Consider the following 19,920-nt stretch of genomic DNA (forward strand, 5'->3'; position numbering starts at 1 on the left):
CCGGTCCCCCCCATATAACAGCCACTCACTAATTCCCAGTTTTCAATATTTCACATTGATTTATGTGCAAGTCAGACAGCGGAATAAGAGGGAGTGATTTTCACATTTTAGACGAATGCTTGGTTTAGGCTATGGTAAAAGACAGATTCTACTTTCAGCCTGTAGTATCCAAGGCGCAACAGGGCATGGAAAAACTCATACCTGTACTAGCAGAAGCTGAGCATAAAGAATTCAAAAATAAATGTGTTATAATAATGATAAGTTTCTTTTGATGCTCGGTAAACATGTTTTTTCAATTATAGCTGAGGAGGCAAAGACAAATTATGATTACCATATTGTGAAATTTTCATTTTCTGGGGGTCTAATATCCACTCAAAAGAAGCCTCAGGCACAGATTTAGTTTAAAAACAGAACATCTGCCGACAATTGCCCATTACATCATTTTCTCCTCATCTTCTACACTAATTGCCTAAAATGATACTTTAAAAGGCTTATACAAATCTGGTATTTTTAAAATGTCTTTAATGCAACCACAAAAAAATGAAGGACATTTGTTTATGTTTAATATGACTGACTGAAATGTCTTTAATTAGCAACCAAACAAGGGTATTTAAAATAAAATAAAAATAAATAAGAAAAAAAAAAAAAACACCTACTGACTGAAGACACTGTTGCTATTTAGGTTTACTTGGAAAATGAACAATATACTTTTTGAAAAAAACTGACTAATCCTTGATCAAAGCAGTCTGGAAATCATTTCTGTGTCTTCTTTACAATGACATTTAGGGCCTTTTCAGTTGGTTTCACATTGCAGTTTTGTGGAGGAGGCTACTCTGCCCATCAATGCTTGACCGCTTCCCAATAGCTGAGTGATCCCAAAACTAAGTCAAGTCGTATTTTAAAGGACCAGTAAGCCCAGAGATTAGTCTGGTTGCTCTTTTTGGTACTGTGGTGATCAGAACTGAACACATTATTCTAGGTGCGGTTTCACCAGTTCATTGTACAACCTCATCATAAACTCCTTTGATTTATACTCTACACTTTTGACCTACTAACCAAGGAATCTGTCTGCCTTTTTAATTGCTTCTCATGCTGTCTGGTTGCTGACAGTGTTAAGTCTATTACAGGGTCTTTCTCTTGTTAGGCCTGTTCTAGTTCTATACCAACCATTTGATATTTGAAATCGTACATTTCTGTGACCACCTTCTGCTTCATAAGTATGGTAATTTAACCCAGACCTCATGGAAATTAATCAAATTGAAATGGACATATTTGTTGCACTACTAGCTATGGTTGGCTTGTGCGGAGAGAATATATATATTTTTTTAATTTAGGAGTGACCAATTAATTATTTATTTTTCCCCCCAATTTGAAATGTCCAATTATGTTTTTTCTCAACAACGTAGCGAGTCCCCACACAGCACAGATGTTCTGAGGGCATATGAGCGTCCTCCGATCTCACAAGCCTAAAGCCAGAATCACTTTTACGCTGAGCAATCCAGAGCAGTGGGCAGGCTACCGATCCTGGAAGACAGATCAGCCCTGCTTCTTATCCACTCTGAATATGCTTGGTGTCTGGCCAGTAGGGCTCACTGTTGCACGATGAGGAGAATAAGTCCCTGCCGGTTTCCCATCCCGACCCCTGGGATCGTCTGAGAACAATGTGACCCCCCCTTCAGAGTCCCCAGCAAAGTTTAGCCTCTTTGCAGAGCCTGGACTCGAACCGGAGCCGTCCAAGCTGAACTCATCCTGCGTTCCTCATGACAGCTTTAACTGGATGAGCCACTCGGGGACCCCTAGGAGAGGATTTTTAATGGTTGAAACAGTACTGAAAAAGTGGAGTACACACCTTTAATTAAAAAAAAAAGTTAAAGTGAATTATTAAAATTCATCAGTAGATCATTTCACCTCCATTGCAGTGGTTTTGGAGCTCTTAGGTCAACGATACTCAACATATGGCTTGCGGGCCGGACACGGCCCTTTTAATGATTTACAGTGGCCCGAGGTTGGCAGTATGTCAAAGGGATGAGAGCTAAGTTATGGAGTGTTTTGGTTTTCTCGTAACTGTGAAACATGCCTGGAAAGAGTGATTATGGTACAAATATACAATCTCATACAATCTGACCTCATTTAATGAGAATTTTCTTTACTTTTTAATTCTCCATCTGCCGGTTGTATTTGATTACGTTGCCTAGGCGACTGCAGGCAGTTTTCCACAGTTAAGATACAATCTTACCGTTTAAGAAAATTAAGTGTTTAAAACTATTCATATTTAACGTCATACTTTTTTGTGTAACAGTAAAACATGAGAGGGTTGATACAGTTTTAATGGTAGTCAGATGTAAAACATGGAATACTGGAGTATATTGGGGGTTGCAGTAAATTGTTTCCAAGTTGTCCATTTTTGTAAATTGTACTGCTGCAAATGTAAGATTCAGATTTTGTAATCTGTGTTAGTTTGGTGTTAGTATTTTCACAAAACAATTCCTACAGTAAATGCGCTATTATAATTGGAATTTGCACTTAAAAAGTCAACTATACACTGGCAAATATCTGCGCTGTTTCCTGTTTGGCAACAGTTGAAGTAGTTTTCATTTTGACAGAAACTTGATTATTTAAGTCGTGGATTATGCTTTTCTCAAGTACTCTTAGAACACACTGGTATATTTCTCAGTATTGATGCAAGAATTGCATAGTTAAGGAAGCGTATTGCTGCCACCTAAAAAAAAAAAAAAGCTTTATTTAAAAAATAAATCTAAAAAGAAAAAAAGTGCTGTGACATTTAAAAAAAATTACTTTTCCTAATTAACCAGTGAAATCATTTGGTAGGCTGTTCCATTGTGTACCGGTTACAGCTGGACAGTCAGCTAAACAGGAATGGCAGATCAGTCAGAAATCGTTCACTTTTATTTCAACCTTAGCCTTAGTCATCGAGAAATACTGCAATGTTTGAGTAATTTAAAATGTTGTGCTAGAGTTGTACTTAGTATGATTAAGGGTCTTAATCAAATAACTTGTACCGTCGGAAAAGTATGTATTTATTTAGACAGGGACAACGTACCATTTATGACATGTCATAAGATGTATTGCACCCAAGCTATGAGCTCATTTTCATTGTTAAATATTAAAGTCAGATGTACTTAAGTAGAACTGTTCTTTTTGGCAGAAATTGGTAAACATGGGAAACTACATGGTTATAAAATGATGCGTCTCAAATGCATCCAACAGGGTTTTGTAAACCCCTGCTTCAAATGCTTGCCTTTCTTTGATTGCTGCATGGATTATATTCACTGTTTTTTTATTGGTCAAATTGAGGTCTTGATGCAGGGCGGGATTACCGTCCAGAATCTCAAAGAGACTTGCATTTTCATTGGTCAAAATTATTATTTTTTTGGTTAACATTCTTGTTTTGAGGAATAAAAAACAAAAAACAAAAAACAACAACTCTGCTATCCCATTAAACAGGGAAGCATTTGTACATAGTTATTTGAATGCACTCAGTATTTGTAAAGGACCATTGCCAAATTAGAGAAATATGTTTGGGTATGTCTGGCCCTCGAGAACTTATTTGTTTTTTTGAAAATTCGGCCCTCACAAAAATTTTCTTGAGTACCCCTGTCTTAGGCAATACATACTTATTTATTTGAAATAACAATTTTGAATTTAAAAGGTATCCCCAGTGGTCATGAATTTAAATTACATTTTAAGAAAAGTTTAAGTTTGTGTGAGGTCTATGGAGTTCGAAAAGCTGCCCTTGTGCATTATAAAGTAGATACAGAAATTAAACTTAACATGGTACAATTATACACAGTGACTGAACGGGATATATATTTATTCATGTCTCTTACAATATGCAGTTAGGTTACATGGGGTACTATTAATCTGGTTGAATAACAAAACGTAAAAATAGTATCTAAGAACTTTGCTGCACTGCTGCTGCTTATCTGCAGCAGCAGTGCACAAATCATGCTCATCCACAGCTTTCTACAACCTATCTAAGATAGTGTATTAGAGGTCAGACCCAGCTGACCATGAAACCATCCTTTAAGTCACAACACCAGACCCTCCATAAACCATTAGATGCAGAAAAGCCTGAACTTCCCAAATCCACAAACCGTTCACACTGCAACTCCACGCATTCCAAACAGTGAATGGTCCTATGATCACTGTTTGCACATTACAAACATTATTTATAATCTACAAGAAAAGTCTAACTGATCTCAGATTTCACCACTGCTCTACTAGGAAATGCAACAGCAGAAAGCGACATCTACAAGCCAATAAATGAAAACCTAGTCTTGGATACAGTCCATTATTGTGCAAAATGCTAACATATTTTCTTCTTTTGCAATGCAAACACAGCTAAAAACGGTCAGCATCAACTGTTGAATGAATTAAGGTGTAACTAGGACTATTCCATCATAGAGGTGACAGGGCTCATGGTATCCACTAGAAATCAAACAGCAAAGGCCCATACCTGGTAAGCATTAGGTGTCCCCTCTAAGCTCCCATCCTGAGACATTGATAGATCCTGAAAAATGTTTAGAAATGTTAACCACAAAAAAAAAAAGACTACTGCACAACAAAAACAGTACACCATAAATCATGCTAATGCCATGGTGAAAGAACATTGCAAATCATTCCATGACTTGTACAGACTAAGCAGATTGAATGCTGTATACCCGTGTTAAATGTATAAATAAGTAATGCGCAATTGTTTCGACAACAGACACAAAGCTAATGACGAACTGCAAAAGTAAACATCACAAAGCAATGCAAAAAAATAAAATAAGAAATATATATCAATCAATACACATCCTTACAGCTACAAAAACCATGATTTGTCAATGGAATACAGAGCAAAACCAGAAACATGCAATTTGAGGGTTTTTTTCCCCAAAGATGCTGGACACACACACACACACACACACACACAGGTAATTGCGCTGTGGGGTTACCTTGGAGGGGTTCTCGTCGTATGTGGGTGTCCCCAGGTCCATTTCGGCTTCATGGTCGACACTGACATCACTGCCTCCATCCCAGCAGGGGGGATCCCACTGCGTTTGTCTGGGGAAAGAGAAAAACCATTAAAATCCTTGAATGAAAAGACTAGCTCAAAAACGTCTAGTAAGAAAACAACAATACAAGCCGTATGTGTGTGTCTGTGTGTGATACCCTCATTCTTATGGTTATCTGCCTCAATACTGATGCTTTTCTTTTTTGCATAATTACATCCCACTTTTAACACAATATTAAAACAAGTTACTTGATGGTAAGAGCTGACAGTTCTGAAAAAGACTAGAAATCGTCAGGTAAGGCTGCCACTGCGACCTTACCTGACCTGTAATTCTAACAAAGCTTTCCAGCACGTACTGCTTAACCGGTACAGTAGGTGGGTTTACTTCGAGAAGCTGACCAATAATTTCAGAGGCTGTTTTCACATCGATGGCCGGTAACCGGCATAATTTCCCTAGATTGTAAATTAGCATTAGATGATATATGGACTAAACAACTTCCGTGTCAGTTTGCGCAGGGCCGCAGTCCTTCCCGTCCGCAGCGAGCACAATAGAATTCTACGCCAAACCGACCTTGTTTAAAAGCCCAATGGTTGTGTCAAAATAGAGCAGGGGAGATTATAATTTTGTTTTAAATATGTTTCTGAAATCAGAGGGTAGTGGTGAGATGTATCTGTTGGTGTCTAATTTAAACTTTGCATACTCACTAGTCAGTTTTATAAGGCGATATTTAGTTTAATAAGTAGATGCCGCTGCTGCATATACAGTGGTTTGCAGAAGTATTCACCACCCTGCAAAGTTTTCATATTTTGTTGGCACCTGAGCGTACTCCACGATGCTTTCAAATTAGACTTTACATGTAGAATCTACACAAACTACTCCACACTGATAAAGTTAAAAAATGCATATAGAATATAAATAAATAAGAATCTCAGTTGAATAAGTATTCAACCCCTTTGCTACTGCAGCCTTAAATCAACTCAGGTGTAAATGATTTGTTTGAAAGGTCACAAAATTAGTGAAATGGTTTCAGCCCGTGTGTACTCAAAGTGGTTTAGCTTGTAGATCATTTCACTCAGGTATCTAAAGACTTTCAAGTTGCAACTCACACAGTGATCCAACAAAGCAACCATGAAGACCAAGGAGCTTTCGAAACAAGTCAGGGATGAAGTGGTTGAGAGGCACAGAGCAGGGAAAGGGTACAAGAAAATTTCAAAAGGCGCCGATTACCCCTCTCAGCACAGTGAAATCCATCATTAAGAAATGGAAGATGCATCATACCACCCAGACACTAGCCAGATCAGGTCGCCCTCCCAAACTGAGCAGTTGGGCAAGTAGGAAACTGGTTCGGGATGTCACTCTGAAGCCAACAATGACCTTGAGAGATCTGCAAAGTTCTGTGTCTGAGATGGGAGTCAGTGTTCACACATCAACAATAAGCAGGTCCCTACACAAAGTTGACCTGTATGGACGGGTGGCAAGAAAGAAGCAATTACTCAAAAAGCCTCATCTTAAAGCACGTATGGAGTTTGCGAAAAAGCATGTAGATACTGCAGATACGTGGAAAAAGGTTTTGTGGTCAGACGAGACAAAAATTGAACTTTTAAGTCTAAATTCCAAGCGTTACGTCTGGCGCAAGCCCAACACTGCACATCACCCAGTCAACACCATCCCAACTGTCAAGCATGGTGGTGGCAGCATCATGTTATGGGGATGCTTCTCTTCAGCAGGGACTGGGAAGGTTGTCAGGATAGAGGGGAGAATGGATGGTGCAAAGTACAGGCGAATCCTTGAGGAAAACCTGTTTGAGTCAGCCAAGACTCTGAAACTGGGGAGGAAATTCACATTTCGGCAGGACAATGACCTGAAGCACAAAGCCAAAGCCACACTGGAGTGGTTGAACAAGAAGAGAATTAATGTTCGAGTGGCCCAGTCAAAGTCCTGACATGAATCCAATTGAAAATTTATGGCGAGACTTGAAGATTGCAGTCTATCGATAATCCCCAACATACTTATCAGAACTGGAGCAATTTTCCCCGTGAAGAATGGTAAAAAATGTCACCATCCTACTGTGCAAAGCTAGTAGAGACCTATCCAAAAAGACTCCTAGCAGTAATTGCTGCAAAATGTACTTCTACCAAGTACTGACTTAAGGGGCTGAATACATATGCAACCAGTAAATTTCATTTGTACATTTTCTTTGCAGGTTTTGCTGACATTTAACCTCCTCCTCATATAACAGTGTTCAGTTTAACCACTACAGCTTTGAATAAAAAAAAAGTTAGCTTGAAAAACTGTGCATACATTATTTGTAATTAAACAAAATGTGACATTATTGGTAGGGGGTGAATACTTCTGCAAACAACAGTATATTACATGCGGAGTGAGACTTGCGTGGTGATTTCTCAGATGGCTTTTGAATAAAGTGTTACTGCTACTGCTTAGCTCAGAGTTTTCTTTGTTAAGTTCTCTGACTAAATACCACAGTGTATTTGCCATGTTTTTCTGTAATTCTTAGTGACAGAGATGAAAAAAGAGATTGTTGGGTGACTTAAATGCTGTTTCAGTTGTATGTTGACATTTTTACCTACAGAAACACAGTTAACCCTTTGAGTAGTATGAATGTACCGGTACGTTCGCTGCTCTCTGGACCCCAGGGAGTACAAACGTACCGGTACGTTCTGCAACTTTAAACTTGAATTACTGAGCCTACACAACCCCTGATCACATAATATTGTAACAGTAGGTTTCTGTAACACATTTTACTGGTCTCTTGTTAACCTCTGAATGGCAGGATGCACTATCGAAATCCAATACACAGCGAGTTTAGTTATGCTTGTAGATTAATCCTGCCCTTTTCACGGGCTGCGCGGAAATCGTCAAATTAGCCCAGTACCATGATTTTTACAATATTCTTAAGAAATAATAAAAAAAAAATCATAATTATTTGTATTTCTGTAGCAGGGCAGGAGCCCTGCACATGAAGAGGGGGTTTGTGTGTATGCATTGTAAATAGTGTTTTTGTGTAATTGTTGTCATTTAATTTATTGCAGTACCTGACGCTCCTGGGATAGCCTGCCTGTTGTGTGTGATTGCCAGCTGTGGATGATCAGCGGGTAGTGTGTTCCAGCGCGACGTCAGGTATAAATAGGTCCTGTTTGTTCACCTGGGGCTACTGCAAAGCCATGGACAACGGGCTGAAGATCGTCCACTCTACCCGAGCATAGTGAGAGAAATAAGTTGCTGAAATCCTCAGCAGCGAAATCACGCACCCACGAGAAAGAACCCTTTCGCAATTTCATACACCAAAAAAAAAATCACATTAACAAAACTGTACAGCTCTGCTATGTGCCTGTATGTAATATTCACCATGCACACAGTGCTGTGCAGTGATTACGTCATGTGACTATATGCAATCTAAGCGGGAAATTAAAATACTACACACTGTAAACAAGAAAATGGATGTCTCTAAAAAGGCTAAAAATGTGTCTGCAACAGATCACGTAAAGCAATATCCAGCAGGAGCACAGCGATGGATGTAAGGTCTTCTGTATGTCCTGCAACGTTACTGTAGATCACTACCGAAACTCGTCTGTTGACAGGCATTTAGATTCACCGAAAGAGAGAGGCAGAAATCCAGAGCAGTACTGCAACTGCTTTACTTGCAAAGAAACAAAAAACGGTGACTTCCATGTTCCAAAAGTCCACTTATTAAAAATTGGACAACCAAAAGTTAGGAAATTCTTCAGACAGAGTGTAGCAAATGGTGGAGCGATTTCTTTACTAGCCCAGCTGAGATGCGAATACTTACCTAAAGTTGGCGAGTATCAGAAGCAAGAGATTATGGAATTGGTAAAACAGTCTGGTTGCTTGTCAGTGGTCACACTGACGAGTCGACTGATGCACGAGAGCAGTATGGGTTACACATTTTATTTGTTTTGCAAAACCTAAATGCTGAACATGCATCTGACGTACTGAAAGCTGTCCTGCAGATACACTTTACCTACAGGCTGTTAATTGCAACACCATTTCACAGGCTATTGTAAAGTGCTTGAATAACTTTGATGTTCATTTTGATGTCAGCACATTTATATGTATATTTGCTGTTTAAAAAAAAAAATAATAATCTGTACATGTAATTTATAACATATTTCTGTGCACATTCTGTGAAATTATACTTTACCCGTGACACTGCCGTGTCCAACATCATCATAAAAACGCAAAAAATGGGTTTCTAGTCGTTTTTTTCTCCGGAAAAAGCTAAGAAAACCATTCAATGGCCGAGTGGGAGCGACAGGAGCCGAGACAAGCCGATAAAATTTTTTTTTTTTTTTTAAAAAGGCGTCTCATGAATAGGTCATACTTGCCCCTGGCATTCCATATGGGCGGTCATAAGGAAACAAGCTGGCTGTTACTGTATCAGCGCACAGACTATCACAGACATTTGCAGAGCTTTTTTGAGATGTTACAGTAATAAAATAATGACTTGGATTGCATTATTGAGGAGTTTGGTGATAAAACGAGTGATCAGGAGATGATTGATCGGTATGTACGACTATTATTATTATTATTATTATTTATTTCTTAGCATATGTGAAAGCGATAGCGAACGAAAGGGTGGGGTGGGGCGGGGCTGGAGATGCCTAGTGAGTGCTTTGTTGATATGCATGGCCTTTTAAACCCGTTTGACTGTGGAAAAAAATACTTTTAAACAGCGCGTCTAAAATTAACTGCGCGTGTGAAAATAAATTGGACCTGATGCACACTTAATAAATGGACTGCAAAGGGTTAAACAAGATAGTGTTTCTCAAAGAGGTAGTAGTTTTTTCAGTAGCCCCTACCTGGTGATGATGTGGTAGTAGTAGATCTTGCCCTCGGGGTCCCGTGCTGCTTTCCAGTTGGGAGGGAGGACAATGGTTTTGTGTTTCGGGGGTGAGGGAGGGGGCAGGTCCATCAAACTGTTTGGCACCAACAGCTCCTAACACAGAATGAAGTAGACAGAATGAATGAGGATTGAATTACTGCCATTTGACAAATAAAATTTAAAAAAAACATAACACACACACACACACACACACACACAATTATATTAAAATTACATCCATTATAACCGAAAATCCAAAAAGGCATGAATTTACTAGGCACTTACTTCATAATATCATTTATCATAGATCATAGCTATACTGTGCTCTCTGGATATTTCACCATTCGATAAATCACTTTTACATGTGCAAGTTAGAAAGAGAAATAAAGAGGGCGCACTGTAGTGTATATGTATTGCAGGAGCCAATAGTAGTGCCCTCAGCAGTGCACACTAGGGTGGCTGTGTCAGGGGCTGTGCCTACCTGTTGCACAGTCTGTGCAGTTAAGATTGTGGTCACTGTTCCTGCCTGCTGCAACACCACCCCCTGCTGGTGAGCTGAATACAACTGCTGGCCCTGGATGTACGGGGAAGCGGGCTGTGCATAGCCCTGAGGAGGTACAGCAGGGAAAGAATCATCATCAAAATCAAAACACCTGAACCAGGAAAAAGCCCACTATTTATTTATTTTTAAATCAAGAAATAACCAAACCTCCCAGCAGTCTGTGAGGGATTCTGGGCCTTGGATGAAACATTACATTCTTTCTTGTGGACCATCGTTGCCACTATAATTATATTTAGCAGTGTAAACCAGGGAATTAACCCTTATATCCAAGAGTGTTTAAAGTTACAAGCAATTTATGTATAAACAAATTAAATTAAATCAATTTTGGCCAATGGTTTCACAAACTGGGTCCGGATAACCCCAGAGAAGAGGAGCCCAGAGGAGAAGGCGCCCCTAGAGACACTGCATTTGAGTGTGCCAGGCTTAAATCTCACAATAGCTTTACATCCAGTCCTGGGTTTTAGAAATGATCTTGTTTAGGTACATTATTGAAATGACTAGGTGCCAGAAGTCTGAACAGTCAAAGCACCTGGTAAATCTTCTCTGAACTGATCACATTTATATATCAAAGCATGAATAAATCACACCTTCTAGTCTGTAGATTTGAGACTATCAGTCGTTTATGCAGCAATAAGGGAGGTACAATGTGTTTACCATTAAACTCCTGGTTTCTGATCAATTAAATAATATATAGGTAGCTCTAAAACTCAGGTGCAGGACTAGTGTGAGTTTAAATGAATGACTGAGTCTACCTCATATAGAAAAATACTGACTAATAAATCAACATAGGCTGTTCCTCACCTGTACCACGGTAGTGCTAGTCTGTGCATATGGCGTGGCGTTGCTGTATACTGCCTGGCAGGGCTGACCCTGGTAATAGACGGCAGTCTGTGGCTGTGCCGGTTGGTAGGACTGTGGCTGCACTGCCAAGGGCTGCTGAGCACTGTGGTCCCACAAGGCGTAACTCTGCCCTTGAACCTGCTGCTGCCCTGTTGGCGTGGGCCCTGAGAGGACAGCCACGGCAGGGTCCTGGGGCACGCTCTGCTGCATGTATTGCGGAGTGCTGGATACTTCGATGGGTGTGGGAACATGCTGTATGGCTATGACGGGCTGCTGTGTGGGCGAGGGGAGGCCAGGGTCTGGGAGAAGGGTCTGGGGTGTCATCTGTTCATAGGTCAGTGTGCCGCACATGGGCTCCACGGGAGGGGTGGGCAGCAGGACTTTGCCTGCATTGGGATTGCTGGGGTCCACGTAGGTCTGAATGGGGTAGCCCGGCGGGTAGAAGCTCTGGTGGGTGCTGCTGGTGTAGGTGCCCAGGGGATCGTAGGGCATGGGTGAGCCGACCCGCACGGTGTGCTGCAGTTGTTGCTGTTTGTGAGCCTCGCGCTGAGCCACCTCCTGCTCAAACAGCTTGCGTCGTTCCTCTGTCGACAGCTTGTTGCGCTCCTTGGTCCTGCCCTTCTTGCTGCTGCTGCTCTGGACATCATACCTAAGGGAAGAGGAGAGGGTCAGCACGCATGTGAGATGTGTATGGTAGGCATGTGTATACAAGCACATCTCATATGGGTGTATGGAGGGTAGATTTTAAATGTGGGACTGTTGCAGTTTGCCATCAACCAACACCTCACTTATTCCCCGACTCTTTCATACAAGATCAATACAATATTTGGGGATATATAACACTAAACACACATCTCTGAATGTCCCTTAATTGTTTGGAACAGTTTAGGAACAAGAAAAATGTACGAAACAAAAGGACGACCATTCAGCCTATCACTGCTCATTCAGTTGCTAGCAGCTGGTTAATCTCAAAACAGTCAACAACTCGGGTCTTTAAGGATCCCAATGATTCAGCAACGACAACATGGCTAAGTAACCCATTCCATACTCACCACTCTATAGAAGTGCCTCCTATAAGTTACTCAAGTGTTGCTACATTCAGAGGCACGGTTTCTAATTTGTCTCTTCCAAAACCTTGAGTATTTTATTACAGACTTCATACCAACAAATTCAAACTTAATTTGCTAAGAGTGAAAGGCTTTCTAAAAGTAATGTTTTTGTGTTGAGTGCTCACCTCCATTGCTACATTAGAAGTGGCACAGTATTGTGTTTCTGATTGTACAGATGTGACTCTACTACCAAGTGAATCTACTACAAAGTTACTCCAGCCTCCTCACCGGTCGTCTCCTCTCCTGTTGCTCCTCTCGTAGATGGAATGTGGGGGGGAAAGAGAAGAACGACGCCTCTTCCGATCCTTGCTGTGGGGTGTCCTCTCTGACTCTCTGTCCCTCTCTCTGTCCCTGTCTCTCTCCAGACTACCCGAGGGGGTGCGTGGGGTCAGATGGTGGTCCCGCAGACTCTGGCTGTCCCGACCTCGTTCTGCGAGAATGACAAACAAAAACAGGTTAAAAAGAGCCAAACTGGATATGCTATGTAAGAAACCTAGAAATTGTCTTGAACAAAAATAAATCTTCCCTGGTAGCATAAATCTAAGGGTTATGTAATATCAGACCGAATGGTGTGTAAACATGAAGTCATATGGAAATGTGACAATTTATTTATGTCCACAGATTAAAAACAATGTAGCAGTGAAAAGTTTAAACTCTACTGGCACTTTACTGACAAAAAAGGCAAAGAAGAAAAAAAGAAATTTATCAACACGAAAATAAACTAAATATCTTAATTAAACATTTTTAAAAATCCTAGTTTGAAGAGAGGTCTACCCTGTGGTTCCTTCTCCACTTGGCTCTTCTTTGGAATCCTGTACACCTCCTGAACACAAATCAAAGGAAGACATTAGAAATCGGTCATATTTAACATATAATATTCACACAAATAAACTAAATCGATAATTAGTTGTTTGAGGATGGTATGATTAAAACTCACCAATTCCCATAAATTCTCCTACAACTCTCTTACTGTTAAAAATACACTTAAGACACATAGGAAAAAAAACCTAAAAACAAACCTCAAAAGAAGCAAGCAGACACACATACACCAATGCTAAAAATCATAAGACAGGTTTAGGGTATCACTTAAGGCTCCCACTGCATAGTAGCTTGTGCCATTCTAGCTTTTAGTGCCAGCTGAATTACACATGCCTGAGCTTAATTACACAAAGATGCAACTTATGAACAGGTTATAATTAAGGCTCACAGGAAAATCCAGAATGGCTCAAACTGCTATGCAATCTGAATGATTCCCTAACATTATTACCTTCAAATCCTTCCAGTTGTCCAGCAGCTTGGAGGCCATCTCGCTGATGTCTGTGATCTTGTGGGTGGGCTCCTGGCTGCGCTCGCTCTCCACGTCAGACACCCCCTCCTCCTCGTCCTGAGAGGGTGTCTCCACAGCCATCGACTCCTCTAGCTTCGGTCCGACCTCGGGATCTTCATCATGGGGCTGCTCCTTCAGCTCTGCCTGAAGGCAGAGACTCGTGGGCTGGGGAGCTTCGGACTCTGTGTGGGGGTCCCCTTCTCCAGTCTTGCCTGGCTGGACGCTAGCCTGCTCCTCCTTCTCCTCCCCCTCCTGTGGGACCCCACTCTCAGCCCTGGATTTATCACTGTCCCTGGCCTCTCCACATGGAGCCAGCTCCTCCCCACTCTCAATCCTAAACTCCCCTGTGTCTTTGACCCCAATGTCTTCACTCTCTGTATTGGTTTCCACACACGTGGCCTGCGAGTCTCCCTCCGCCCGGGGCTCAGTCTGTGGCTCAGCCTGGGACTCGCCTGTGTTGTCAGGAGGCTGTATGCTGTTTTCCTGGGACTCTTTGCTATCGGAGGACTGGCTTTCACAGGGCTGGCTCTCAGCTAGGTCTGCCTGTGAGGAGTCTGCTTCATCATCTTCCTCTTCGTCCTCCTCTTCCTTGCCCTCCTTGGCCTCCAGCTCCACATCTGAGGCCTTGCTGGCATCAGAAAGTGCGCTGTCCATACTGTTCTCGCTGATAATCTTAAGGCGCCGGTAGACAGCCCGCTTGGGTGTCTCTGTGTCCAGCTCCTGGGTAGGCTTGCTGCAGCCCGCACCATCAGGGGTGTTGAGGGGGGTCTGGGCGCGCGACGTGTTCTCGCTGGAGTAGCCGTCCAGCTCGTTCACCTGGGGCAGCAGAGTCTTGGTCTGGGCCCAGCGCTGGATGAAGTGCAGGACTTTACTCTCCTCCAGCATGTTCTTAGTGGATATCGGCAGCACCTGCAGGCTCTTTATTATCTACACAAAAGATTAGGATCCTTTTTTCATCAAATAAAAAAACACAAGAAACTAAAAACATGTGTCGGGACAGAATACATGACTTATGAGTAGAATGAACAACAACTTATGAAAGAACAAAAGAAAAAGGCAAAGCATGCAATATATAGGGCAGTGGTCCTTATGTATGGTACTAGCAGGCCATTAAAGCCAACGATCTTGTGCCAACCAGGTAATTAATTATTCAATAGAACCCTACCGCGCTTTGTTCCAAACTAAAGGCAATTGTTTTAATCTATTTAATTCAGCACTGGATTGGAATGGACTAAAAAAGATTATCACCGATAATCAGGTTTTTCTTAAAAGCCATGTTGTAGAACAGGAACACGCAACCCGTGGCCCGTTTAGAAATTCAATTTCCCTTATGAATATCGTGACTTGCTTTTTCTAATTTTTCGCATAAAAAACAGCACACCATTTTAATTCGTACTGCGGAGGGTAATTGCTTCTCATCCGCTTGTCTCCAACTCATTTTATGAGTCTTCCTCTCCTTTAAATGCACAAACCCGCTGCATTGAAAGAATCCATTCACAATATAGGAGGCTTGTTGCCAGGGAGCTGATGTCACTGCCCTGTGACTTTTGCTACATTGCTGTCTGCTAAAATAAAAAACGCTTCAGCAAGTAGATATTTAATTTGCTTTGTATTATTGTGCAATGCGTGTGTATATGGTATAACAGTACAATATTAATGCTTTGTTTTTAATTGTTTTGTATATTTATTTGTGATGCGTATTATGCAGTATGAAATAAAATTAAGGGTTAAACTGATTCTTATTCTTTAGTAATGTGCAGCCTGCTATACACATTAGGTTAAACTAGCTTCCTGGATATGTGGCCTGTGACAAAGTTTGGTTGCGCACCTTTGTTGTAGAAGAACTACATAACCCTTTGCGGTCCATTGTCGGACCTGATCCGACATTGCAATTATTCTCATCAGGTCTATTGTCGGACCCTGTCCGACATCATTTTCAAAACGCAAAAAACGGGTTTCTATTTGTTTTTTCAGCAGAAAAAGCCGAGAAAACCATTCTATTGCCGAGTGGGAGCGACAGGAGCCGAGACAAGCCGAAAAAAAACCCCAAAAAAACAAAGGCGTCTCTCATGAATAAGCATACATGCCCCTGGCATTACAATAGGGGCGGGTATAAGGACACAAGCTATGTGATACCACACCAGCGCAGAGAGGCTATCACTGACATTTGCAGAGCTTTTTTGAGATGTTATAGTAATAAAATAGTGACTTGGATTGCATTATTGAGGAGTTTGGTGATAAAACGAGTGATCAGTAGATTATCGATCGGTATGTACCACCACTATTATTATTATTATTTATTTATTAGCATCTGTGAAAGCGATAGAGAACGAAAGGGTGGGGTGGGGCGGGGCTGGAGATGCCTAGTGAGTGCTTTGTTGATATGCAGGGCCTTTAAAACCCGTTTGACTGTGAAAAAAAATACTTTTAAACAGCGCGTCTAAAATTAACTGCGCGTGTGAAAGTAAATTGGACCTGACGTGCCTGACGCGCACTTAATAAATGGACTGCAAAGGGTTAAGCCACCAGATGGCAGTGTATATTTGAAAATGAGTTAGTGCTGGGACGAACTCAGGATTTTCATATTCGGATATTCGTTCATAATTTAAATATTCATTCGGATATTTGTTTGTTTTCAAAAAAGTAATAAAAGCCATTATATGGCACAGAACACAGGCAGAGACCGCATAGCAGCAGGGGCAGGGGTGCGTGGCCAGTGTGTATGCCTGTGCTTTACAGGAAGACGTTACAGTAACATCAAAGTAGAAAAATATCCCAGGAGTAAAGAATATGTTGGGTAGGCCTTACTTTAACCCAGTGAATTAGCTACTAAATAAAAGGATGCCAACTAGCAGTTAAAGTTAAACATTGTTTTGTTTATTTCCGAAATAAACAGAACAAAAAGTTGACACTGCATTTCAGAGTTCACGTTTACACAGAATTCTGTGTTATATACGCAGGACATTAATAAAACGCAAAAAAATAACAGCAGGGCATTTCTAAAACACAGATGTAAAAGACAACAGATCCCCTTTTTATCCCTATCTAATAATTTTGTTTACATTACGAAGTAGTTTTATGCAATGCAACGTGTAAAAATAGTTCCACTGCTCCATGCAAACTTTAAAAAAAAAAAAAAAAAAAAGTGGGGGGACAGGTCTCCGTGTCCTATACAGCACTGCACACGTCCCTGGTATTAGAGCGACTCAGTAATCTGTATCGGAGCATCTTACCTGTTAACCTTAACACAGCCAATAACCTAGACAAGTAAAACACATGCTCAAAAATCATGGTTTTAAGACCACGGATGAGGCCTGCAGGGTTTTTATTGAGAACTATTCCGACATCTTTCCTGCTTTCGCAAAACTTGCAGCAATTGCAATTACGATACCTGTATCTTGTGTACCTGCAGAATTTTTAAAACAGCAAAACTGTAAATAGTTATGATGTTGACAGCTACTCGCAGAGAAAATGTTTCATGGTGTCTAAGTCTATTTCTACTACATTATTTATACTGTGTACTGTTTTTCATGTTAACTTCATTAATCTGAAACAGTTACATGTTGATGCAATATGCAGACGTTATGGTTGAAAACGCAGACTTTGAGATGGTATGCTTTTTACAAATGCACATTTTTACAGGCTAGTGCGACCACATTTTATTGATTTGTTTTACTTTTATGTATTTTTCTTGTTTATTACATTCCACATAAGAAAGTCGCCACAAAAAATATATAAAAAGATATACAATCTATATAAAAATCACTACACAACATTTACAGCAAGTTGGGCACTGTTTAAGCGAGGTATTTCAGAATGACGTGTCTTTTTTGTCATGAGATTCTCACACACTAAAGCAGCACAATGCTTTTTTGACCCAGACAGTTTTCCATACAGAGCGCTACCCTTCATGCGCATAATCTGGTTTGTTTACTTTTTGCTGTCTAAAACTTTTAAACAAAGAGGCTCAACAGCTGCTGTGTTGACCCTGTGTTTTTTTTTTTATATATTAATCTTGCATATCACACAAAGCTGTTTTTCATTTGCCATGTTTGAAACTGTAGTGCATCTTTTGTCGAGACGGTAAATAAGTGCAAGGTATTTTTGTAATTTCTAGCGAATACAAACATCTGAATTTTGTATCCGAATACATGTCAAAAAATATTTGATCGAATATTCAGATATATTTGTCCCAGCACTAACAATAGTATATTTAAATGTTTTCTTTCTGCATGTGTAAATGTGTGTTTTCAGTATTTCTGTACAGATGTTTAGCTCTCAGCCACCACCTCCCCTTCCATCTCCCTCACCTCCATCTGCAGTTTCATGTTGTTGCTGGAGTTGCCTTTCCCCTCTCCCAGCTCCACCATGAAGATCCAGAGCAGGGAAAGCCCGTGGTGATCCAGGAACAGCTTCAGACAGGTTGGGTTCTGGGTGTTCTGTAGGGAGATTAGATTTACACCAGCCATACGGTTGTTTGTGTATACATATATTAAGTTTAAAAAATGTACACATACATATATATACACACACACACAGTGCCTTGCAAAAGTATTCAGACCCCTGACCAATTCTCTCATATTACTGAATTACAAATGGTACATTGAAATTTCGTTCTGTTTGATATTTTATTTTAAAACACTGAAACTCAAAATCAATTATTGTAAGGTGACATTGGTTTTATGTTGGGAAATATTTAAGAAAAATAAAAAACTGAAATATCTTGCTTGCATAAGTATTCAACCCCTGTGCTGTGGAAACTCCCAGTTTGCACCGATGAAAGAAATTGCCTTAACGAAGACACAATTACCTTACCATTGGCCTCCACCTGTGAACCATTAAAGTTGCCGTCACATTTTCTGGATAAAAACCCCACTGTTGAAGGATCATTGGTCAGGCTGTGAATCTGAAGGAAAATGAAGACCAAAGAGCATTCTACAGAAGTTAGAGATAAAGTAATACAAATGCATAGATTAGGGAAAGGGTACAAAATAATATCCAAGTGTTTGGATATCCCAGTGAGCACAGCTGGATCAATAATCAGGAAGTGGAAGCTGCATCACACCACCCAGGCACTGCCAAGAAAAGGCCGTCCCTCAAAACTCAGCGCTCAAACTAGAAGGAGACTTGTGAGAGAAGCCGCAGAGAGAGGCCAACAATCACTTTGAAGGAGCTACAGAGTTCAGTGACTGGGAGTGGAGTAATGGTGCACCAGTCAACCATATCAAGAGCTCTGCATAGCACTGGCCTGTATGGGAGGGTGGCAAGAAAGAAGCCGTTACTCAAAAAGTACCATCTGAAAGCATGTCTGGAGTTTGGCAGAAAGCATGAGAGTGATCCAGCTGCGATGTGGGAAAAGGTTTTGTGGTCAGATGAGACCAAGATAGAGCTTTTTGGCCAAAACTCAAAGCGCTATGTGTGGCGCAAACCTAACACTGCCCATGCCTGGGGGGCAGCATCATGCTGTGGGGATGCTTCTCATCAGCAGGGACTGGGCATCTTGTTAAAATTGAAGGAAGAATGGATGGAGCAAAATACAGGGAAATACTGCAAAAGAACCTGCTTCAGTCCGCTAAAAAACTGAAGCTTGGGAGGAAATTCACCTTTCAGCAGGACAATGATCCCAAGCACAAGGCCAAAGCAACATTGGAGTGGCTCAAGAACAAAAAGGTGAATGTCCTAAAGTGGCCCAGTCAAAGTCCTGATCTCAATCCCATTGAGAATCTGTGGCACTATTTGAAAATTGCGGTCCACAAGCGTCGTCCAACCAACCTGAACAACCTGGAGCAAATCTGCCAAGAAGAATGGGCCAAAATCACTCCGACACTGTGTACAAAGCTGGTACATACTTATCCCAGAAGACTTAAAGCTGTTATTGCAGCGAAAGGTGGCTCTCCCAAATATTAATGTGTGGGGGTTGAATACTTATGCAAGCAAGATATTTCAGTTTTTTATTTCTTAAATATTTCTCAACATAAAACCACCTTACAATAATTGATTTTGAGTTTCAGTGTTTTAAAATAAAATATCAAACAGAACGAAATTTCAATGTACCATTTGCAATTCAGTAATATGAGAGAATTGGTCAGGGGTCTGAATACTTTTGCAAGGCACTGTATATACATATATACACCTATATAGATAGATAGATAGAAGATACACCACTGTGGTTAATCCCTTTGGGGCTCGTGGGTTATTCGGCT

General features: G+C 40.8%; 1 protein-coding gene across 5 annotated transcripts in view; it reads right to left on the reverse strand.

The window, feature by feature from the left end:
• Nucleotides 1–19,920, reverse strand: part of LOC117400236 (histone-lysine N-methyltransferase SETD2-like) — a 70,060-nt gene that overhangs the window by 14,008 nt on the left and 36,132 nt on the right. For all 5 annotated transcript variants that reach the window (XM_033999859.3, XM_059022773.1, XM_059022774.1 and 2 more), the window contains 9 exons: nt 18,028–18,156; nt 13,658–14,644; nt 13,165–13,213; nt 12,619–12,820; nt 11,243–11,930; nt 10,361–10,486; nt 9,857–9,993; nt 4,959–5,067; nt 4,478–4,531 (listed from right to left, as the gene is read on the reverse strand). In XM_033999859.3, the coding sequence (XP_033855750.3) occupies nt 4,478–4,531; nt 4,959–5,067; nt 9,857–9,993; nt 10,361–10,486; nt 11,243–11,930; nt 12,619–12,820; nt 13,165–13,213; nt 13,658–14,644; nt 18,028–18,156 (2,481 nt within the window). The remainder of the gene's footprint in view (nt 1–4,477; nt 4,532–4,958; nt 5,068–9,856; nt 9,994–10,360; nt 10,487–11,242; nt 11,931–12,618; nt 12,821–13,164; nt 13,214–13,657; nt 14,645–18,027; nt 18,157–19,920) is intronic.

This window comes from Acipenser ruthenus, chromosome 4 (genome assembly GCF_902713425.1).
Source record: "Acipenser ruthenus chromosome 4, fAciRut3.2 maternal haplotype, whole genome shotgun sequence".
Classification (NCBI taxonomy): domain Eukaryota; kingdom Metazoa; phylum Chordata; class Actinopteri; order Acipenseriformes; family Acipenseridae; genus Acipenser; species Acipenser ruthenus.